Consider the following 25,620-nt stretch of genomic DNA (forward strand, 5'->3'; position numbering starts at 1 on the left):
AACTTATGAATCAGCAGGTTTGGATGAAATGGGTGACTCGTCAGGTTCCATGTCTTGTCTTGAAGGGAATCAGTTCCCAATGATGGTTAATAAACTACTATACTTAACACAGAATAGGATTTAATAAATGTATCACATCAGATGTTCCTACAAAGAAGGAATGGATCGCAGATGTAACTAGTAATGTGTAATATGAACATGTTTATTACTGTAGTGTGAGAAGTTATAAACTTCGTTCAGACATGGAGATTATGAGCTGAAAATAACGAATAAATGGCACATCACAGAGATTGGGAGATAAAAAGAAGAAAGAGGACATTTTAGATGGTGGAAGGGATTGTTGCAATATTTCTCCACAGAGTGTATGTTTATGAATGTATATGTATATATATATATATATATATATATATATATATATATATATATATATACACACACACACACACACATACATACATACACACACACACTATATATATATATATATATATATATATATATATATATATATATATGTGTATATATATATATATATATATATATATATATATATATATATATATATATATATATATATATATATATATATATATATATCGTATTTTCCGGCGTATAAGACGACTTTTTAACCCCTAAAAATTGTCCCAAAAGTCGGGGGTCGTCTTATACGCTGGGTACGGGTGCACAGAGCGATCCTGGATGGTTCCCAGGGTCTGAAGGAGAGGAGACTCTCCTTCAGGCCCTGGGATCCATATTCATGTAAAAAATAAGGAATAAAAAAAAAAAAAAAAAATGGATATACTCACCCCTCCGATAGACCCTGGACCTCAGGACCTCACCGGTGCAAGCGGCAGCCTCCGTTCCTAAGAATGCAGTGAGTGAAGGACCTTCGGTGACGTCGCGGTCACGTGAACGGTCGCGTGACCGCGATGTCATCGCAGGTCCTTCACTCACTGCATTCTTAGGAACGGAGGCTGCCGCTTGCACCGCTGAGGTCCAGGGTCCGTTGGAGGGGTGAGTATAACATATTTTTTATTTTTATTATTTTTTACATGAATATGGATCCCAGGGCCTGAAGGAGAGTCTCCTCTCCTCCAGACCCTGGGAACCACACGCCGTATAAGATGACTGGGCATATAAGATGACCCCCGTCTTATACGGCGGGTATATCCCAAATTCCATTTTATATGGAAAAGTTGGGGGTCGTCTTATAAGCCCAGTCGTCTTATACACCAGAAAATAAGGTATAGGTGTATATATATATATATATATATATATATATATATATATATATATATATATATATATATATATAATATTCAGTGCACACAGAGGCATGCTCTTAATTTGCCTATTAGATGAAAGATATTAGTGACTGCATTTATGTTAAATTATAATCATATAAGTGTAATTCTGCATTTTTCAGATTATAAGATGCTGTCATGGTTGTGACTCGCATGCATCCTGAGTGCTGCCCTACTCACTGTGGTCACTGCATGGCTTCTCCATCTATGAGGCTGTCTTGCTGAGTTTGGCTCTTGCCTCCCTTGCTTGACTTGGCTTAAGGATGAGTGGACGGTCTCTGCAGGAATTGAACTCTGCTGTGTCCAGCCAAGATTAGGTTCTCTGGCCTATCCTGTACCATCAGGGTCTATATTATGCAGCTCCTCCTATAAATTTTTTTGCCTGAACTTTGGTTTCTAGCCTGCTAGCACCCTGCTTATGCATATCTCTTTATTCTGTTTCCTGTTATCATCCCAACTAGTTTACCCACTCTGTTTGATTTCTCCATCCCTGACTCCGGCTTTGTGCAGTGAACCCGTGCTGTCTGCCCTGACCTCGGAATATCCGACTAGACTTTGGTCTCGCTCTCCTGTACTTAGTACCCATGCCTCTGATCCTCCGGTCGGCAGCTGCAGTCCTGGGGACTGCCCTGTAGCGGTAGCTGGTGTCTAACGGCAGCCCAGCCTACCCTCACGATCACAGGCCCTAGTGAAGACCCTGTAGTCACTCAGTGATGCCTCTCCAGGGTAAGACTGGCCCATGGCAAAGTGAGTCCACACCCACCAGTATCACATATTGTTCGGGCCAAGGACCTGCCTGAAAAATCAAGACCTAGAGAACCCAAGAGTACAAGTATTGTATGAGGAGGCCCACTCTCAGTGTGAGCGTTAAGACCAGCTGTTGCGGGCCATCAATATGGTGGCAAACCAGCAGCAGGGTCTGTCCTCCACAATGTTCGCTTTTACTATATGTTGCCAACCCTCCTCTGGACACTCAGCCTCTCCAAGGGAACCATCTACTTCTCCAGTTTGTGGTGGAACTGCTAGGCCCCAGTTTCCATCCCATTACGATGGAGACCCCAAGGAGAGCCAAGGCTTCAACACTGTCCAAGCTATTTCACACTCCACCTTCACTTCTTTCCTTCAGACCAGACTAAGACAGTGTTTATAGTCTCTCTGCTGTCTGAACAAGCCCTGACAAACCCCATTATTTAAGGGTGTAGCTCAGGACACCAGCGATATTGGGAGGTCACTGGAGATGTTCCGAGCGGTATTCAAGGTTCCAGGCCACACCTCCTCTGCTGCTTCATCCCTCTTGTCTCTAAGACAGAGCATGAATACCATGGCCAGTATGACTTATGATTCCATACCTTGGTGGTGGAGCTGGCTTGGAATGAAGAGGTCCTGGTGGCGACCTTCTGTCAAAGCCTATCTAGTCATATCAAGGATGAGTTGGCTGGCAGAGACCTACCATCCTCGCTTGACGCCCTTATACACCTTGCCACTAGGATAGATCTCTGCTTCCATGACTGAGCTCAGGAACAAATTTCAGCATCTCCTCATGTCAGAAGACCACCCAGTATTGCTTCAAACTTCCAGTTCCTTTTGCTACCGCAAGTTGCACCACCAGCCACTGAGCCGATGCGGTTTGAGAAAGCCAAACTTTCTACACAGGAACGACAGCAGAGGTATAGAGAGAACATTTGTATGTATGGTGGAGGTAAGAGACTTGTAAGACCAGGAAACCCCATCATCTAGGGTTGGCCGTAGAGACGACCCTAAGTAACAGTAACTGCTCTTGAAAGCTACTGAAGTTACTTTGACCTGGCAGGAGAAGTGCCTTTCTACTGCTGCCGTATTCCAGCTCTGCGGGCAACTTTATTCACCTGGATCTGGTCCGTCAAATTCGGCTTCCTACACAACGGGTGGATCATCCCCTGACTGTTGCCTCCATTGAGGTACAACTTTGGGCAGAACCTGTTCGATTTATCACACTGTGGAATGGAGTCCTGCATGCTCAAATTATTTCTACATGCTACCCAGATTTGTGAATTTTGTTCTGCTGGGCGTTCCATGGCTGCATCTACACACACCAGTTAGTGACTGGTCCTCAGAACTGGTACTTCATTGGGGACCACACTGTGCTTCCAACTACCTAGCCAAGGTCACACCCAAGACTCTGCCTCCTGGGCCTTCCAAGCTTGCCTTCTATTATTGTACTTTTGCCGACTTCTTTTGTGAAAAGAAGGCTGAGGTCCTGCAACCCCACAGACCTTATGATTGTGCCATTGATCTTCTTCCTGGCACTTCACCAACCCGGAGACGGGTGTATCCCCTATCTCTACCTGAGACTAGAGCCATGTCTGAATACATCAAAGAAAATTTAGCCATGGGATTCATCCGTAAATCCTCTTCGTGACTAAAACGGATGGTAACCTATACCCCTGTATAGACTATCTTTGTCTTAAGAAAATTACTATTAAGAACACGTACCCTGTGCCTTTGATTTCTAAGCTATTTGACAAAATCCGTTAATCTAAGATCTTCATTAAATTGGATCTGTGAGAGGCTTATTACTTAATTCGTGCCTGTAAGGGCGATGAATGGAAAACGGCCTTTAATACCCCTGATGGGAACTACACATATCTCGCAATTCCCTTCTGGCTTTGAAATGCACCCAACGTGTTTCAGGCGCTCGTTAATAACATCTTTTGGGGTCTCCTCTATGTTTCTGGGGTTGTTGATTTGGACGAAATCCTGATATTCTCCCCTAATCTACCTTCCCACAAAAAACACATCCGTCAAGTTCTGCAGCGTCTTCGGGAAAACCATTTGTTTGACAATTTGTTCAAATGTGTCTTTGAAAAAACCTCTTTGCCTTTCCTCGGCTCATTGCTTCCAATCGAGGTCTCGAAATGGATCCAGAGAAGATTTCTGCTGTTTCCTGGCCTCTTTCTCAAGGTCTGAGCGCCATCCATACTTCATGAGTTTTGCCAATTTCTACAGGCAATTTATTCGGCACTTCTCGTTCCTTATGGCACCTATCTCCTTAGGGGGCAATGCCAGAAATTGGTCTGAGTCAGCCTTTCAGCATTTGAAAGAGGCCTCGGCATGTGCTCCCGTGCTGCACCACTCTGATCCCAACAAGCAGTTTCTCTTTGAGGTAGATGCCTCATCTATTGGTGCTCAGGCAGTGCTCCTGTAAAAAACTTCTTCAGGGAAGTCAGTTTTTAATCTCCAAAATGGAGCTCAAGGAAGGCAACATTTACTGGAGGGTATCAGTAATAATATACATGGACCATAAAAATCTGACATTCCTGCAGTCCACCCAGAGGATGAATCCTCGTCAAGCCAGGTGGGAAATCATCTCTGCTCATTTTAAACCTTGAATTACACTTCCGTTCTGTGGAGAAGAATGTCAAAGTTGATGCACTGCCTCGATCCTTTGATGTGACCGATTCCCTAGAGGAGCCTCGGCATATGATTGACCCGACATGGATTATTTAGGCTGCCCCAGTTCTTTTAAAAGACATTCCTCTAGGCAGGACTTTTGCCCTACTGGTAAGAGGAGGAGAATTCTGTCTTGGGGTCATAAATCCAAGTTGTCTGGCCATATGGGCATACGCAAGTTCACTCAGCTGATTGCATGCTACTTCTGGTGGCAATCACTGGTAAATGATGTCCAGGACTTTGTAACTGGGATTGCCTGTCCACAGTCTGCCAGAAACAAGTCCTCCAAGGACAAGCCTGTTGGTCTCCTTCTGCGACTGCCTTCCACCCTCTTGCAACACATAGCCATGGATTTCATCATGGATCTGCAAAGGGTTCCAACACCATTTGGGTCGTGGTTGAGTAGCTTTCCAAAATGGCTCATTTCAATCCATTAGACAGTCTTCCCTCGCTCCTAAGCTTGCCACACAGTTCTTCCAGGACGTCTTTTCCTCCTCATGGCCTTCCTCCCCACATAGTCTCGGATCATGGCATTCAGTTCACTTCTAAATTCTGGAGAGCTTTTTGGAAGCTGCTGAACTACTACCCTGGGTAGTTTTCTTAGAACAACCACATTGGGGAGTCTTCTTGAGCATCTCTATTCTTTGTTCATTCCTAGCCCTCAGTCTTATATTCTGCCTCCTATGTCTGCTTCCTCCAAGGTACCAGAGGTTAATTCTTCTCATAGCAACTTCCTTCAGACAGACACAGACCTCCCCTCCTTAAGGTCAAGTCCAGGATAAAATACCATGCAGACAAGAAGAGAGGCTCTACGCCCCATTAGTGATCCGAAAATATAGTTTGGCTGTCATCTCACAACAGTTCCCTGAAGGTGCCTTCTTATAAGCTTGCTTCTTGGTACCTTGGGCCATTCAAGGTTCTCAGGCAAAGAATCCAGTGACCTACAGACTTCAGCTCCTAGTGAGCCTACACATCCCAATTCCTTCCATGACTCACTCCTAAAACTGGTGGTCATAAACCACTTTTTCAAGCCCCTTACTCCTGTCCCTATGCTTGTTACTGAGGTCCTTAAGACATATTTGAGGTGAAGGACATCCTGGATTCCAAGAAATTTTGAAGGAGGACCTTTTTTTTTTCTAGTCGGTCGGAAGGGTGACGGTCCTGTGGAGAGGTCTTGGGAGCCTGCCGACAATATCTTTGCCCCTACTATTCTAGAGTGTCGAGCTGGCATCACCATGTAGTTTCCTTTTGGCTTGGCCGGTCTCTGCATGAATTTATCTCTGCTGTATCCAGCAGGGATTAGGTTCCCTGGCCTCTCCTGTGCCAGTAGGGTCTATATTAGTCAGCTCCTCTTGCCCTAACATTGGTCACTAGCCTGCTAGCACCCTGCTTATGCGTATCACCATATTCTGTCTCCAGTTATCGGCATGGCCTGTTAACTCGCTCTGTTTGACTTCTCCATCCCTGACTCTGGCTTTATACAGTGAACCAATGATGCCTGCCCCAAGCTCAGACTGTCTGACTACGCTTCTGTCTCGCACTCCTATACGTCATACCTCTGAAATTTCGGTCAGCTGGTGTAGACCCGGGGGCTGCCCTGGAATGGTACCTGGTGTCTAAATGGCAGCCCAGCCAGTGCTTAACATCAGAGGCCCTATGAAGATTCAATAGACACAAAGTTACGCCCATCCAGGGTAAGCCTGGCCTGTGGCGCAGTGGGTCCCCATCCACCAGCGATACAGACATACTTTACCATAAGACGCGCCCCAGGTTTAGAAAGTAGAAAAATGTTTTCCCTATTTTCTACTAATTAAATCTTCTCTCATGGTGTAAAGTGGCGGGGTCAATATCACTAATTGTAATGCATTAGGGTAGAATAGGGAAGTACACCTATTGTAAGTGTTTCTCTGCACAATGTGTTATATTTACATATAATGTCACAGAACTGACAGAAATGAACACTGCAGATCACATATATGCACACACACTGCTGGACAGTGCATGCACACTCAGCTCTTCTACATCTGCACATTTACATTTACACACAGTTCTGCTACAGCTACACATTTACATACACACAGCTATGCTACATATGCACATTTACACTGCCTCAATGTTATCCTCCATCACAGGAGACTGCCTCCAGACTACAAGAGAGGCTAACTTATTAGCCAGATTTTTATGTGTTAAAAAGTGCATCTAATAGTCCAAGAAATGCAGTAAAGTAATTTCCCTTCGCATTTTATTATAAGACTGTCTGTTATGTGGTTTTTGTCAGTAACATATATACAGTGGGGAAAATAAGTATTTGATACACTGCCGATTTCCCAAGTTGTTTCACCTACAAAGAATGGAGAGGTCTGTAATTTTTATCGTAGGTACACAAACAAAATCGCCATTGTATCAAATACTTATTTTCCCTATTGTAGTTTCTCCCTGTGTGCATTATGTTTGACGGTCAACAAAATATACTTTCATTTTTCACATTCTAGGTCTGATAATGGGTCCCTCCGTGTGAGATTTTAGATGTTTAAGAAGGTGCCATTTTTGGGTAAAACATTTCTCACATTCTGAACAAAAGGCTTCTTCCTAGTATGAGTTCTCTGGTGTCTAACAAGATATGATTTATATAAAAAACATTTCCCACATTCTAAACATGAATATGGATTTTCCTCTGTGTGAACTCTTTCATGCGCAACAAGAAATAATTTACTTGTAAAACATTTCCCACATTCTGAACATGAAAAAGGCTTCTCCCCTGTGTGAGTTTTCTGATGTCTAACAAGATATGATTTATATAAAAAACTTTTCACACATTCTGAACATGAAAATGGTTTCTCCCCAGTGTGAATTTTCTGGTGTCTATTAAGATGTAATTTACGTGCAAAACATTTCCCACATTCTGAACATGAAAAAGGCTTCTCCCCTGTGTGAGTTCTTTGATGTCTAACAAGATATGATTTATATAAAAAACATTTCTCACATTCTGAACATGAATATGGTTTCTCCCCTGTGTGAGTTCTTTGATGTGCAACAAGAAGTGGTTTACTAGTAAAGCATTTCCCACATTCTGAACAGGTATAAGGCTTCTCCCCTGTGTGAGTTCTCTGGTGTCTAACACAATGTGATTTCTCTACAAAACATTTCCCACATACTGAACATGAAAAAGGCTTTTCCCCTTTGTGAGCTCTCTGGTGTGTAACAAGATGCGATCTTTGTCCATAACATTTTCCACATTCTGAACATGAATGTGCCTTCTTCCCAGTGTGAGTTCTTTGGTGAATAACAAGACAAGAATTCCGGCTAAAACATTTCCCACATTCTGAACATGAAAAAGGCTTCTCCCCTGTGTGACTTCTCTGGTGTCTAACAAGATGTGATTTATATACAAAACATTTCCCACATTCTAAACATGAAAACGGCTTTTCCCCTGTGTGAGTTCTCTGGTGTGTAACAAGATGTGATCTGTGTCCATAACATTTTCCACATTCTGAACATGAATATGGCTGCTCCCCTGTGTGAGTTCTCTGGTGAATAACAAGATAAGATTTACGGTTAAAACATTTCCCACATTCTGAACATTTATGTGGCTTCTCACCTGTGTGAGTTTTCTGATGTCTGTTAAGTTTTGATCTCACTTTAAAACATTTACCACATTCTGAACATGAATATGGATTCTCCCCAATATGAGTTATCTGGTGCCTAACCAGATCTGATTCCTGACTAAAATTTCTCCCACATTTGGAACAAGAAAATCTCTTCTCCTCTATGTGAATTTTTTGATGTTTAACAAAAGATGATTCAAGGGGAAAACCATGTCCATGTTCTGAACTTGAAATTGTCTTCTTTGCTTTAAGAACAGTTCTTTTTTTAATGCCTCTTTTCTGACTTTTAGTTGTATCAGTAGTGTGTAATGAATCATAAGATAAGACCTTTTCCAAAGGATCAGACAATAGATATTTGCTGTGAAGGGATGATGGTGTATCTGGAGTAATGGCAGTCACTTCAATTGTATCCTGTCTGATCTCGAGGTTATCTGAATTAAAAATTGAAGATATAAATTGTTCCTCTGATCTCCTGGTACAGTCATCTGCCAAGAATAAAACAAATTATTATTTTTTAATAAAATATGATTGAAATTCATATTTTGAACATTTTTGCTCAAAATGTCCATAGAAATGAGAAGCTATGTATTAAAACTGAATTATTCATGAAGACAATGACAGTTCACAGTCTAATAAAAGACATCATAGCATGAACAAGTGGAATGTAGAAATCAACTCTTTGTTCATTCTGCCTACCAAATATTGGAATAAAAAGCCACCAAAAAATGTTATGTAGGTGAAAATGATACTAATAAAAACGTTTAATTATGCTGCAAAAAAAACCCTCCACTCAGGTGTCAAAATAGTCATTACTCCTATAGCATAACTGATGGTTATGATTTACTAAATGGAGTCACCTTATGATGTGTTCTACTGCTCTGGTTTTCTGCCATGCTGTAACATTACAAATGGTGTGTCACATATCCTCTGGAATCTGCTCCTGTAATGTCTGCTTCTATCACCAGTGGCGACCATGATTCATTCTGCAGGCGGCCCAAGTGATGGAGGAGACGTTGGAACCAGCCACTAAGAATAGGATGGCCAGGACTAGTACTACCATCCAGTCTGGCAGTATGGGTGTGTGTGCTGTCCAACTGTAATAATTACCTCCCCGCTTTCGGTAATTGAAAAGCAACACTCCCTATTAAAGCTTAAAGTATATAGCTGGAAGCTGCCAGATTCAGCCTTTTTCTCCTCTGGTTCAGTTCTGTGTTCTGAGCTCCCGCCTTGAGTATTTGATGCTTTTGTGATCCTGACCCATTTATTGAGGACTCCTGATTTTGTATTTTCCAAACTCTAAGCCCCTCAAAGTACTTTCAAAAGCGATTTTTTTTAACCCCAAAAATAGGTTCTGTAAATTTAATTTACCATATAAAAACTTGTTGCTAAACGTGTAAGTCTTATACCATCTGTCAGGTAGTGATCTAATATTGATGAATTTCTGTCTTCTTCACTATCCCCATGTGGAGAACAAGGTACCAAAACTTCTTTTCCACGGAGTCTACAGAGGTCCAGATGTCAAATGATGAAGTGGGATTTGGGGATAAAAATTGTTGGGTGTACAGAATTGTCTGGGACACAATGAGAAGTAAAAAATTGTCAGTGAAAAAGACTTTGGAATAGTCAATTTCTGTGGAGCCAGTAATGTCAAACTGGATTCCTGATTGCACCACAAAATCAGGAATCTGTGGCTCATAATTTTCGGGAGGTGAGGTCTATATGGGGTGACTAAACATGGGCGATGTCTCAGTTTCTATCCAAGGGAGTCTGCGTGGCGGTTCAGCATCATTTGATGAAGAGGAGAAGGAAAAATAAAAGGAAGGTGGCATCCTCTCCTTCACTATCAGTGTCGGAGGCAAGGAAGACTTATGTCTCCTTAGCTGAATACCTTGTTAAGGAAAAGCGAAACATTTTTTCATGTTCGTGGTGTATGTATCAAATTTTATTTAGGTGTTTGTGTGACTTTTTGGCGTAATTTTTTTTTCAATTAAATTTAGACTAGCAGAAAGGAAAAAAAATAGAAGAAAAGAATCCAGAAAGAGATACAAATAAAAAAAGAAAATATAAAAATTTGGTAAAATAATAAAAAAAAATCTTAGGGGCGTGGCCAGGACGCTGAGGCGAGCGGACGTGCGTCGCTGAGCTCTCCCTGGCATTTGCACCAACACCGAACCCCTGCCTAAGTATACGGCAGTTTGAAACGCCACTTTTGGGAAGGTATCATGAGTCCTAACAAATCGCAATCTGCAGCTGAAAAACTGAGGATCTACGCCAGCGGAGCTAACTCGACAACCATGCAGAGACCCTCAACTCAAGAAGAGGCATCAATGTTACAGGAATCAGAAGATATGGCTCCAGAGCCCACTCTGAAACAGGTATCCGCACAATTGCTAATGGCCTTACAAGGCAGTACAGCTTCCTTGACGGGGAAAATTGAAGAAGTCAAGACTGACCTGGGGCTCCTCCGCAATGACATGTCAAACCTGGGAGAGAAAGTCCGACAAGCAGAGGACAGAATCTCGAGTCTGGATGACCAAACAGCACCTTTACCTTAGCGTATCAGAGTGATAGAACAAAAACTGGAACTGTGCGTACAAAAACATGATGACCTGGAGAGTAGGCTGAGGAGAAACAATATCCATTTATTTGGACTGCCGGAAAGGGCAGAAGGAAATAACCCCAGCGACTTCGTGGAAAGATGGATGCGCAATCTATTTCCGGAGGCCACCTTTCCTGCCGTGTATGCGGTGGAGAGGGCACACCGTGTACCTGGGAAACTGAATCCTCCAGGAGCTCCTCCTAGACCCCTACTGGCCAGATTATTCAACAGGAAAGACAGAGACTATATCCTGCAATTGGCACAAAAGGCCCAAGTTATTAAACATGAAGGTGTCACTGTAATGTTGTTTCCAGACTTTTCAGCAGATTTGCAGAAACGAAGAGCCTCGTTTACTTCAGTTAAGATACGCCTGAAAAGTTCCAATGTGATTTATTCAATGGCGAACCCAGCCAGGCTTAGGGTACTAGATGGTGAGAGAGTAATTTTCTTTCAGAAACCGAAGCAGAGGAGTGGATCTCCAAGAGAGAAAGTCGCCAGAAGTAGTAATAATAATCCATGTCAGTATGGTAAAATTTTATTTTGTGCGCTGAACTTTACACTCCTGATGGTGAATATTGACTTGACCTTAACATACTATTGCTCTTAATCTCTTGCAATACTTATACTCATGCCTGGACTGGGTCACTGTAATGGTTAATTGTTACACTTTTATTACTGCTTATTTCCATATAGATTTGTTAATAGTTGAGCTGATATTGTCACATCTCCCCCCCTTCTGAATAGACTTCCCTTTGGGACTGTGGTGATGTCTTGAGTATATAGCCACCCAAGCTCCTGTCCCTAAGGGAGGTTGACAGAATAATCTGTAATGGGGGGATGGCAGGGCATCCATCTCTGGGGAGCTAATGTCATGCTTCCTGGTCTGAGAACTTGGTTACCCTTAGGGTCTAGTAAAAACTAAGGGATCGGACCAATAATTCTGTGGGTGCCCTCCCGAGGTATGGGGGTGAGAAATGGAGGGGTGGGGGGGAGAAATGGAGGGGGGAGGGGAGTTGGGGAAATCACTTTAAGGCATGCACTACATCCGATATATTTGTCATTGGTGATTCGGATTGATGGAAAAAGAGTATGAGAATTCTAATTATGCCTATGCTTCAGTTTGGAGAAGTTTATAGGCATCTCTTGTACTTTTATGATCATTCCTCATTTTGTACATTCCTCAACCAAGAATCTGCAAAAACCCTAGTCCATGCCCTCATCATCTCTCGCCTTGACTACTGCAACCTCCTGCTCTGTGGCCTCCCCTCTAACACTCTCGCATCCCTCCAATCTATTCTAAACTCTGCTGCCCGACTAATCCACCTGTCCCCCCCGCTATTCCCCGGCCTCTCCCCTCTGTCAATCCCTTTACTGGCTCCCCATTGCCCAGAGACTCCACTACAAAACCCTAACCATGATGTACAAAGCCATCCACAACCTGTCTCCTCCATACATCTGTGACCTCGTCTCCCGGTACTTACGCAACCTCCGATCCTCACAAGATCTCCTTCTCTACTCCCCTCTTACCTCCTCTTCCCACAATCGTATACAAGATTTCTCTCGCGTATCACCTCTACTCTGGAACCCTCTACCACAACACATCAGACTCTCGCCTACCATCGAAACCTTCAAAAAGAGCCTGAAGACCCACCTCTTCCGACAAGCCTACAACCTGCAGTAACCACCGATCGACCAAACCGCTGCATGACCAGCTCTATCCTCACCTACTGTATTCTCACCCATCCCTTGTAGATTGTGAGCCTTCGCGGGCAGGGTCCTCTCTCCTCCTGTACCAGTTATGACTTGTATTGTTTAAGATTATTGTACTTGTTTTTATTATGTATACCCCTCCTCACATGTAAAGCGCCATGGAATAAATGGCGCTATAACAATAAATAATAATAATAATAATTACTGGTCAATGTTTCTTAAAGGAAACCTGTCACCCCCAAAATCGAAGATGAGGTAAGCCCACCAGCATCAGGGGCTTATCTACAGCATTCTGTAATGCTGTAGTTAAGCCCCCGATGTATCCGTCGCGGTCGGGTCCGGGGCCTCCCATCTTCATAGGATGACGTCCTCTTCTTGTCCTCATGCTGCGGCACAGGCGTACTTTGCCCTGTTGAGGGCAGAGAAAAGTACTGCAGTGCGCAGGCACTGGGCCTCTCTGACCTTTCCCGATGCCTGCGCACTGCAGTACTTTGCTCTGCCCTCAACAGGGCAAAGTATGCCTGCGCCGGAGCCGCAGCATGAGGACAAGAAGAGGACGTCATCGTAAGAAGATGAGGGGCCCTGGACCGGTCCGCGACGCCCATCGGACCAGAACAGAAGCGGGACCGCCCCTGGGCTAGTATAATCTAACCTCTTTTTCTCATCTCTCAGGATACATCGGGGGCTTATCTACAGCATTACAGAATGCTGTAGATAAGCCCCTGATGCCGGTGGGCTTACCTCATCTTCGATTTTGGGGGTGACAGGTTCCCTTTAATTCAATTGGAAATTTAGTTAATGACCAGCATTGCACCTATACTTTACCGTCCAGGAATGGTTTGTATGTGATGGATATGAACACTCCAAAAGTGAGTATTATTCTGTGTAAAAATTCTCTACAAAGTCTATATGGCGTGACTTAAAGTCTTCCTTCAACCTTAATAACTATGTAACTATGTAACTTAAACTACTTACATGGCACATTAGGGGACTGGTGACCGCTAGGAAACGGAATATGATATTCTCTCAAATACGTAAAACACAGGCTCAGATAATATGTCTTCAAGAAACCCACCTAACACCAGACACTATATTCAGAATGATTAAACTTTGGATACAATGGCAAAAACATGCTACACACATGTCCTGTTCTAGGGGGGTAGTCATTATGATACATAAATATCTGCGATGGTCGATTCAAATGGTTAAGAGAGACCCCCGGAAGGAATATCTTTTTATTTATGCATTTATAGATATTATTAATTATTATTATTATTTATAGATATGGTGCCTTATGTACTGCTTAATATTTATAACCCGCCACCGGCTAAAATGGATGTACTTCAGCACGCTGCGGTTTGTGTATGTCAGTATCCTGATACTAAGAAGTTATGCATGGATGATTTTAATATGGTTCTTAACATCTATTTGGATAGACTGAGCGCTGCAAACTCTAGGCCTAGTAGTCAGGACACTACTATGTTGGAGGCTTTTATAAGGGAGATGGGCTGGGTTGATTTGTGGAGACAGCAGCATCCCTTTAAGAAGGAATTCTCCTGTTACATGCCAGCGGTTCGTTGTTTGTCCAGAATTGACCATGCATTCGGAAAAATGCTGTACTATCAGATATGCGTGAAATTGAGTAGCTCCCTAGGGCAGTGTCAGATCATGCTCCATTGATGATATGCCTTCATTTAAGTGGCCCCAACAGACCCAAGAGGTTCCGCATACACCCATTTTGGTTATCCCTTATAGGGGAACATGATAGAATAGTAGACCAATTAGAGGTATTTGTAACAGACCATGCTGATTTCCCCAATAGATTAGTAGTGTGAGATACACTTAAAGCATATTTGGGGGGGGATGTGTCAGATCTACAATTTCATATATTAAAAGAGAATCCTGTATTGGGGAGCAGAGACTGGCTGAGGAATGTAAATTGTTGGATGCTGAATATATCAATAATCCCTCTGATGATTCATTGCATAGATGGCTTGGTAAAGGGAGTGAGTACCTGACGCATTTGAAGGAGAAAGCCCAGAGAAAACTTTTTTCTCTAAACAAACTTATTTTGAATTAGGAAACCAGTCGAGTAAATTCTTGGCATATATGGTCCATCAAAATGAAATGTCTCCATCCATTCTGGCCATCAATACAGTGGAGGGAACTCCGCTGCTTATATCTGACCAAATTGCAAACAGATTTGACGGATATTTTAAAGAGTTATATGACTCCCAACTGAATCATGCTATTGGAGATATTGACGAATACTTGGACCATATAGAGTTTCCCAAACTTTCCTGTGAGGATCGGGCCTTTTTAGATAGAGATATCACATTGGAGGAAATTTGGGAAGCAGCCATGTCTCTCTCCAATGAGAAAACCCCGGGCCCTGATGGCATGACCATAGAACTATATAAAAAATATCTAGATCAGATAGGGCCGGTTCTCCTGCAAACCCTTTCTGAAACACTTGCAAGACATTTGCTCCCCCAATCCTTTTATGATGCCACTATGGTGGTAATACCAAAGCCAGATAAACCTGCTGAGGAGTGTAGCTCTTACCGCCCCATATCTCTGCTCAACACAGACTATAAAATACTCACTAAACTTATACCTAATAGACTTAAATCAGTAATACTAAGTATAGTACATGAAGATCAATCTGGCTTTATGCCAGGAAGATCCACCTCCTCTAATATTAGAAGGGTGCAGGTTCTGAGATAGGACACAAGTATGAGAAGCCTTGGGCGATAACTCTTTAGATACTGCAAAGGCTTTTGATTCAATGGAGTGGAAATTTTTGCAACGTGTGCTTCTGAAATTTGGTTTCTCACACAAATTTTGCAGGTGGATTGAACTACTTTATCATATGCCCAGAGCTAATATCCTTGTTAATGGCTTGCTATCGGAGTATTTTGACCTGGGTAGGGGAACTAGACAGGGCTGCCCACTATCCCCAATGCTCTTTGCTCTCGCGATTGAGCCAATTGCACTTGCAATTAGACAGGATCCTGTGGTGGAGGGAATCAATATAAATTCTAGGGTTGATAAGGTGGGATTATATGCTGATGATCTGGTACTCTTTCTGGATAAAATAGAGCAATCTCTTCCATGGGCAATTGACCTTATTAATTGTTTTGGGGAATTGTCTGTTCTTAAAATTGGAGTAAATCTGTGATTATGCCGCTAGTAGATAAAATAACTGTACCCGTGCTGTGTGGTTTACAACTAGTACAAAAATGTAAGTATTTAGGCATCATAATTAATCAAAATCCGATTGGAGACCTTAAGGATAATATATAACCTTTGGGAGATATGATGAGGAAAAAGTTTGAGATATGGTCCCGACTTCCCTTGTCTGTGGCGGGCAGAGTTGGATTAATTAAAATGATTTATTCTTCCCAAGTGCTTATACAGTACCTTGCAAAAGTATTCGGCCCCCTTGAACTTTTCAACCTTTTCCCACATATCATGCTTCAAACATAAAGATACCAAGGGGCGTGGCTATGTAAGCTAGCAGAGAGGACGCACCTTCTGGAAGCTCCTGATATCCTGGTCAAAATCCTGCCATTAATCCCCCTGATCTACACTTTGCACCGGCTGGAGCGGTGCCTCTGGACCTCGGGAGACCGGTGACCCCCTGGGCTGTGGTTTCGGAGTCCCAAGACGCCGGTAACAGCGGCGGCCCGAGTGAGCGGCAAAGTCCCTGAGCTGCGGCGGCCATCTTGGAGCGCGGCTCCGGCGGGAAGGACACAGCGCCGACGGCGAACGAAGCCGGGTACATTCCCCTGAGACGGAGCGGACATTTACATACAGCAGGGACGCTGTGGAACATCGAGGAGGAAACAGGTGCCGGGTCTGGGGCGGCGGGCGGTCCCTGGAGAGGCTGCAGCCAATATCACAGCGCGCACTCCAGCAGCGGGGAGAGCAGCGCTATATAGTACAGCCGCGGTGCAGTTCAGGAATTGAGCCAAAGCCTGCAATCATAAAAGGGTGGTGCGGTGTGTGCCCTGGAAGATTGGGCCCTGCGCCCCCCTTATCAGATATACTCCTGTCGGCGCCATAACTCTGGAGGGATTATCCCCCCCCTCCCTACTGTGTTGCCTGTGGGGGCTGTGGGCTGCTCTGGGACTCGGTGCCTGGATAAATTCTTAGCTGTTGCTCCTACACATACTTAGCAATTCTCTACCTATCTAACTGCCTCCCTGAGGTATATCCTAGTGTCTGACCCTGCTCTGATATTGGAGAATAGACCACAAGCTTGGTCCTTTTGTGGAGACCCTCTATTAACCGCCATGCAACATTCTAAAGGAGGGGGGGCTGCTGACAAGTTAAAGAAATATGCCAGAGAAGATGCCCCTGATAATGTGCGTACTCTCAGAAATAACCCCTCCCAGAATCAGCGCAAAAGTCGCCCTTCTGACAGTAATGAGGAGGGGGAACAAGGCGAACTAACTCTTAAGCAAGCATCTGAGCAATTGATGCAAGCTATATCCCTCACCAGGTCCTCTCTCACTGAGAAAATAGAAGATGTACATACTGAAGTGGGCCGCTTGCGACATGATATGCAGGCTATGAGAGGGCGTATCTCAGAGGTTGAAACGAGAGTGTCTCAGATAGAGGACACCATTACCCCAATGCAGGCTAAGCTCTCAAAGGCCGCCGGCTCTGTAAATGCCTGGAAGCAAAAGGCAGATGACCTGGAAAACAGATTACGCCGTAATAACATTTGAATTATTGGCTTACCAGAACGTTCGGAGGGTCAGCAACCTGAGCAATTTCTAGAGGATTGGCTTAAAACCTCCCTGGGAGATGGATTCTCCTCAACATTTTCCGTGGAAAGGGCCCATCGGGTCCCAACGAGACCTCCACCTCCTGGAACTCCACCTCGGCCCTTCTTGGCGCGTCTCCTCAATTGCAGAGACAGAGATGCTATTCTCCGCTTAGCAAGACAGAAGAGCCCTATTAAATTCAATAACGCTACTATTTCAATTTTCCCGGATTTTTCCATGGAACTTCAAAAGCAGCGAGTCCGATTTGTGGAAGTTAAAAAACGGCTCAGGGATAAGAACATCATCTACTCCATGCTTTACCCAGCTCGACTCCGCATTGTCCATGAAGGCTCCTCCTTGTTCTTTACTGACCCAGCGGAGGTAACTGAATGGTTGCGGACATACAAGGGGTCTAGTGTGCCGGACTCCTAAGCTGATCTCCTCACCCAATAGCAACACAAATTGGAGCTTTTCGTATTGGTGCTGAGTTTATCAACAATACCGGACGCTGGTTCCAGTGAGGGTATCCCCTTTTCTATTTGACTGTAGGAGTGCAAGATTATACTCCTCTACTGTTCAAATTTTGTTTTGTTTGGGTTTTTACATTAGTTTTGACTGTTTGATATGTTTGCTAGTCGCCAATAATAATTTTATGCTCTGCGTGATGTTCCTGATCCTTGCCCAAGTTGCGATGTATGTTATTCTTTTTTTTTCCGCGTGGATATGGGGTCTGAGATTGTATATCTGACATGGAATATACGGGGTATTAAGACCCCCCGTAAGAGAATCAAGGTATTTTCTCAGATTAAAAGGTATCATCCCCATATTGTAGCACTCGTGGAGACACATTTGACCAGAGATACAGTTAAATGTACACAAAAGCCGTGGGTGCAATGGTCCCTTCACGCATTCCATACTAGTTATTCCAGAGGGGTTTCTCTGTTGATACATAAGAATGTTAGGTGGGAGGCTAGGGAAGCACGACGTGATCCCGAAGGTCGCTTTGTTTTTGTACATGCCTTTATTAATACGCGAGAATATGTGATATTATGTGTTTATAATCCACCCCCGGCTAATATATCGGTTCTCCGCATGGCAATGGGTTTCTCCCTAAATTATCCTAATGCTAGCGTTATTTGTATGGGAGATTTTAACTTAGTCATGGATCATTTTAAAGACAGACTGAGACTAGACGGAGGGATATCTGGGGGGCCTCCCCCTCAGTCCCCCTCTCAATTGGCGCTATTTATGAGCAGTAGCGGATGGTTGGATCTGTGGAGGACACGCCACCCTGAGACAAAAGAATATACCTGTCATTCATCAACTAAACAGTCTTTATCTCGTATAGATTACATATTTGGATCTAGTGACTTGGCATTATGGGTGGATAGTATCGAACATGGAATAGGGGAATATCAGATCACAGTCCAGTTATTCTCAAATTTAAATTTGGTCAGCCAAACAACCATATACCTTGGAAATTGAATCCCTTCTGGTTGAAATTGATAGATTCTAGAACGGTTGATCAGTTGAACTGTTTTGTCTCTGTCCACCCAGACCCCTCAAATCTTAATCTCTTCTGGGATACTCTAAAGGCATATTTAAGGGGATGTTTGTCCTCCACAATTTCCTACATAAAAAGGGTGACGGCAGGGGAGGATGATGAGATGGAGCGGCGACTGAGAGATTCGGAGGCCGCCTATGTGGCTAGTCAGACCAGTGGTAACAGGGTGGAATGGCTTACCTCCCAAAGATTATACACCCAACATATAGACACTAAATCGAAGCGCAAATTATTTTTTACCCGTCAATCCTATTTTGAATTGGGGAACCAGGCCAGTGCACTCCTAGCCTTTATAGTACGTCAGCATAATACCTCCAATACAATACTACGGATTCGTGCACTTGATGGTTCGTTGGTATCTTCTACTGATGAGATTCTCAGATGTTTTTGTAATTATTATAAGTCATTGTACGAATCTGGTAGTGGTTTTGGTGTCCCTGAATGTATAGACTATTTATCGGACATAACGTTCCCCTCATTGAATCCAACCCAGCGGGCCTTTATGGAGGCCGAGTTTACTCTGGAGGAGGTGGAACATGCTATAATGGACATGGCTACCGGGAAGGCCCCTGGACCTGACGGATTTCCCGCTGAGTTCTATAAAAAATATCGGAGCCATCTGGCACCACTTTTATTAAAGGTACTCCAGGGTATATGGGAGGGAGAGTTTATGCCTGAAACATTCTACGATGCAAATATTATTGTACTTAAGAAGGAGGGAAAGGACCCCCTGGAGTGTGGGTCATATCGCCCCATATCATTGGTGAACGTAGATTATAAAATCTTCACTAAAATCTTGGCCACTAGACTAAATACGATCATACTAGACCTCATACACCCAGATCAAACAGGCTTTATGCCCGGGAAAAGTACCTCCATCAATATTAGACGGGTCCAGTCAGTGATTCAATATAGCTCTTTAGAACTGGATAATAACTGGGCACTGGCGTCACTAGATACGGCCAAGGCATTCGACTCCCTTGAGTGGCCTTTCCTATCCGCATGCCTACGGAAGTATGGTTTTGGGGACAAATTTATTAGAGGGATAGATACACTATATAGGAATCCTAGGGCACGGGTCATTGTGAATAACTCTATCTCTGATTCTTTTACCTTGCACAGGGGAACCCGTCAGGGATGTCCTTTATCCCCGGCTCTCTTTGCCCTCGCAATAGAAGCTTTAGCTATACGCATAAGGTCCTCTACAGATATCAAGGGAATTACTATTGCAGATCGTGTGGATAACATCGGTCTTTATGCCGATGACATGATCATATTTATGGATAAAATAGAAGAAACCCTACCGCAGGTAATAACGACCATCGACAAATTTAGTAAATTCTCCGGTCTCTATATAAATTGGGACAAGTCTGCCCTGATGCCTCTGTCTCGCGTTCCGATACCCTGTCTCGGAAATCTCTCGTCACTACCTGTAGTCTCCAGTTTCAAATATTTGGGTATTCATATGTCCCAATATAGTCGGCTAGACCTACAACTTAATATTCACCCACTATTAGACCTGGTCAAATCTAAATTTATAACCTGGAGCAAGCTTCCCCTCTCTGTTGCAGGTCGCATCAATTTAATTAAAATGATATTGCTCCCCAAACTTAATTATTGTCTCCAACACAGTGCTATGCCAATACCCAAGTCTTTCTTCGCAAATTTAAATTCCCTGACTACATCCTTTATATGGGGAAAGACCAGACCCAAACTTAAACTATCTACTCTACAGAGACCAAAAAGGGGGGGAGGGGCGGCTTTGCCAGACTTTTATCTGTACTATCTTGCCGGACAGGCTAAGGCATTGAGCAAATGGATGCCTAATAGCTCTTTACCTAATTCAGAGAGTCATTTGCTCCATTCTGCCCGGATTGATTGTCCATTGGGATTTTTGGAAACGGACAGAGTCAATGCTCCCCGTTTGCTGCCTCTGCTTCGACTGGCGAGATTGATATGGAGACAAATCAAAAAAATTATTAAATTTGCAGATGTAATAGCTGAAATGCCATTATGGCATAATAGTTATCTTCCAGAGCTACTTGATCACCCATCTACTGAGTTCTGGATCTCACATGGTGTTCTTTCGGTGGGCAATATATATGACCAAGGGGTCTTGGTATCCTTCGAGCAGTTACGAGACACCTACAATATCCCAAGATCTCAGTTTTTCCGTTACTTACAGCTAAGGTCAGCTTTTCAATCATATATGCAAAATATAGGTGTGGGTCGAACGATCTCGTCTCTACCTCTGATAGGCATTCTCAAGTCACAGGGTCCTCAGGGACTCATCTCCTCTTTATATACATATTTGCTATCCGTGGGTGATGGATCTACTATTGACTCCCTTAAAAAGAAATGGGAGGGACTTCTTTCCGATACATTGGGAGAGGAATGGGAAGATATTCTAGAGTCTCCAACTAAAGTTTCTCCCTCGGTTAATAACAGGATGACCCAGCTGTATATTGTACATCAGACCTATTTAACTCCAACGCGACTCTTTAAAATGGGTCGCCTCCATTCGTCAGATTGCTTGCGATGTCATACACGGGATGCAGATTTTATTCATATGATTTGGAGGTGCCCGGTAATTTCTCATTATTGGAAAGAGGTCACAACATTATTAACATCCTTATTGTCAATCCCTGTGCCACTTGAGCCATTGACCTGCTTATTCGGAGTGTGGGATGCAGAAGCCTGGGATCACTATACTGGGATCTTTCTTCGAGAGACGCTCTTCCTAGCGTGGAAGGTGATGGCGTTAAGATGGATGGGTGGTTCCTCCCCGTCTCTCAGAGTTTGGATTGACTTGGTGAACTCGGTCATCCCATATGAGAGAACACTATACCAAAACAGGGGGTGCCCAGGTAAATTCGAGAAAATCTGGGGTAGATGGAACTCCTCTCATCATACTCTGTAATCTGCGCTGATTGGATGCGTACATGGGGGAATGGGCTTGTGGTTTTGGAGCATCGCTTGTGGAGTAGGATTCAAATCTGTTTTTCCTTTTGGCGACTTATTGTTTACTGTTTACGGTTAAAAGTTGTAAAGTAGATATTTATGTATTTTATAGGTGCTAATGATTTAGCATGCACAGTTTATTACCCCTGTAAGTTCTGAATATGATGATATTCTGTAACCATTGTATTCGGTGGTATAATTAATGATGATAAATGCTAATGTATGCATTATTTGTTTATTCTGGAATCAATACACGAATTTAAAAAAAAACATAAAGATACCAAATGTAAATTTTTGGTGAAAAATCAACAACAAGTGGAACACAATTATGAAGTTGAACGAAATTTATTGGTTATTTTAAATTTTTCTTGAAATTCAAAAACTGAAAAGTGGTGCGTGTAATATTATTCGGCCCCTTTAACTTAATACTTTGTTGCGCCACCTTTTGCTGCAATTACAGCTGCAAGTCGCTTGGGGTATGTCTCTATCAGTTTTGTACATCGAGAGACTGAAATTCTTGCCCATTCTTCCTTGGCAAACAGCTCGAGCTCAGTGAGGTTTGATGGAGATCGTTTGTGAACAGCAGTTTTCCGCTCTTTCCACAGATTCACGATTGGATTGAGGTCTGGACTTTGACTTGGCCATTCCAACACCTGGATACGTTTATTTGTGAACCATTCCATTGTAGATTTTGCTTTATGTTTGGGATCATTGTCTTGTTGGAAGACAAATCTTCGTCCCAGTCTGAGGACTTTTGCAGACTCCAACAGGTTTTCTTCAAGAAAGGTGCTGTATTTGGCTCCATCCATCTTCCCATCAATTTTAACCATCTTTCCTGTGCCTGCTGAAGAAAAGCAGGCCCAAACTATGATGCTGCCACCACCACCACCACCATGTTTGACAGTGTGGATGGTGTGTTCAGGGGGGATGAGCTGTGTTGCCTTTACGCCAAACATATCGTTTGGAATTGTTGCCAAAAAGTTCGATTTTGGTTTCATCTGACCAGAGCACCTTTTTCCACATGATTGAAGTGTCTCCCAGGTGGCTTGTTGCAAACTTTAAACAACACTTTTTATGTCTATCTTTGAGAAATGGCTTTCTTATTGCCACTCTTCCATAAAGGCCAGATTTGTGCAGTGTACGACTGATTGTTGTCCTATTGACAGACTGTCCCACCTCAGCTGTAGATCTCTGCAGTTCACCCAGAGTGATCATGGGCCTCTTGGCTGCATCTCTGATCAGTCTTCTCCTTGTTTGAGATGAAAGTTTAGAGGGACGGCCGGGTCTTGGTAGATTTGCAGTGGTATGAAGCTCCTTCCATTTCAATATGATCTCTTGCACAGTGCTCCTTGGGATGTTTAAAGTTTTGGAAATCATTTTGTATCCAAATCCGGCTTTAAACTTCTCCACAACAGTATCACGGACCTGCCTGTTGTGTTCCTTGGTCTTCATGATGCTCTCTGTGCTTCAAACAGAACCCTGAGACTATCACAGAGCAGGTGCATTTATACGGAGACTTGATTACACACAGGTGGATTATATTTATCATCATTAGGCATTTAGGACAACATTGGATCATTCAGCGATCCACAATGAACTTCTGGAGTGAGTTTCCTGCACCGAAAGTAAAGGGGCCAAATAATATTGCACATCACACTTTTCAGTTTTTGAATTTCCACATTAAAATTAAAATAACCAATAAATTTCGTTCAACTTTACAATTGTGTTCCACTTGTTGTTGATTCTTCACCAAAAATTTACATTTGGTATCTTTATGTTTGAAGCAGGATATGTGGAAAAAGTTGAAAAGTTCAAGGGGGTCGAATACTTTCACAAGGCACTGTAAGCGATTTACTGCAGTATATTTTTACTGTGGATAACATGGGCCCTAATCTAGCTCTACTATAATCTCTTTTTTTTTTTTTTTTTTTAAACAGATATTTTTTATTAAAGTTTTCAGAACATAACAGAATTTTCACCAAACTACCCCACAATCTTTCCCCCATTCCCAACCGCCCCCCCCCCCCCCAACCCTGGTCCAATGATAAAATATTTCACAAGAAAAATACAGACATAGATAAGGCACATATCCCAAAGCACCAGTCATGGATTACAACTAAATCACTTTCAGGGTGATATAAACATGGTATCACGAGAATAAACGTACAGATGGTAAGCCCGGAACATTCAATCATCCTGCCCAAATTTTCTCAAACACTGCTGGTCTACCCCGTTTAAGATAAATGGCCTTCTCTCTGCATAGTATGAGGTTTAGCTTATTTACATATTCTTTCCTCGTGGGAACTTTATCTGAGATTCAGTGATATGCTATTAATTTTCTAGCAGTAAAAAGCATTCTGGCAACAGCTATTTGTGAATAATCATCTCCTCCCCCCTCCTCAACATATCCAAGCACACAGACAATAGGGTCTCTGGGAATATCCTGCTCTGTGGCCATATACATTCAGTTGAGAACCATAATCCAGAATATTTGTATACAGGGACTCTATTAACTAATCTAATTTATTTTTTACTCTTTTTTTTTTCTTCACACTTTATACACTTAAACGAACCCTGACTATATTCAGTAAAAAAATACTGTAGTAGACACAGATTACTACGTTATATTTTTAATGTCCCTAATCTAGCCTTATCAATTAATCTAAATTATTTTTTATTCAATTTCATTTTCACATACAAAAAAACCCAACCAGATGCCGATCAGTGATATTCGTCATGACCAGAGCTCTGCGGCTGTAGGATTCACGCACAGATGTGGTGCAAAAGTAAGATTAAAAAAAAAAGTCAGAAAAAAAAAAACCTCCTGGGAAAAAGCGAGCATGGGTACCGATAAGTGATTTGCGTCACTGATCAGAGTTCGGAAGCTCCAAAACACACACACACAAAAAAAAACAACTGCCAAAAATGTAACAATTGGTGGCAGAAGGGGTAGTGGAGAAGAAGTTAAGGAGACAGAGGGGGGAAAAGGGGAGAGAGGGGTATTGGGATGGTGATATTGGGGTGGTGTGACAACACCTCATTAATTCTTAATTATGCCAGATGTTTTATTCAGAACATGGACATGAGCTATTGTTCATATACTTATCACAAAATTGATCCAGCAATACTACTGTGCATCACATTACATCTAATTCCGTCCATTACACTATCAAATCCCACAGGAAGTGAACATAAAAACACAGATTCAAAATCATATCATTAAAATCATCCTTTATTAAATAATTTGAGATGTAAACTAACTACAATTAACCAGAAAAAACCTATTACCTCAGATGTGAGGGACTACTAGGTTACTAGTCTCATTAAACACAACTCTATCAATACAATAAAGAGAAAAGTAAATGGCTCACAATCACTGTCAAAAATCATTAGCAGTTTGACTACAAATAATTCCCCATAATTATAAGTGACACAAAACGATTCTCAGAGGAATATGAAAACATCTAATACAAATCCATGATCCATTCAATTAGATTTCTCATGTTCTAATATATATGTTCATAACTCCCTTATAGAACCCTATCTGCCACGAGTAATAAACATGTGATGCCAAATAGAAGAGAGTCCTACTTACAGCGTGTGAGGCAAGTGCCTTGGGGTGGAGGGACACGGACATGAACATGGTTAATTGTAGTTAGTTTACATCTCAAAT

At 42.7% G+C, this 25,620-nt stretch overlaps 2 protein-coding genes across 4 annotated transcripts in view; both read right to left on the minus strand.

The window, feature by feature from the left end:
* Positions 1-25,620, minus strand: part of LOC143766212 (uncharacterized) — a 687,372-nt gene that overhangs the window by 262,772 nt on the left and 398,980 nt on the right. The gene's annotated exons all lie outside the window — the stretch shown is intronic.
* Positions 981-25,620, minus strand: part of LOC143766215 (uncharacterized) — a 37,555-nt gene continuing 12,915 nt past the window's right edge. For both annotated transcript variants that reach the window (XM_077253720.1, XM_077253719.1), the window contains exon 7: positions 981-8,823. In XM_077253720.1, coding sequence (XP_077109835.1) covers positions 7,256-8,823 — 1,568 coding nt within the window. In that variant the 3' untranslated portion in view covers positions 981-7,255. The remainder of the gene's footprint in view (positions 8,824-25,620) is intronic.

Source organism: Ranitomeya variabilis, chromosome 4 (genome assembly GCF_051348905.1).
Source record: "Ranitomeya variabilis isolate aRanVar5 chromosome 4, aRanVar5.hap1, whole genome shotgun sequence".
Taxonomy (NCBI): domain Eukaryota; kingdom Metazoa; phylum Chordata; class Amphibia; order Anura; family Dendrobatidae; genus Ranitomeya; species Ranitomeya variabilis.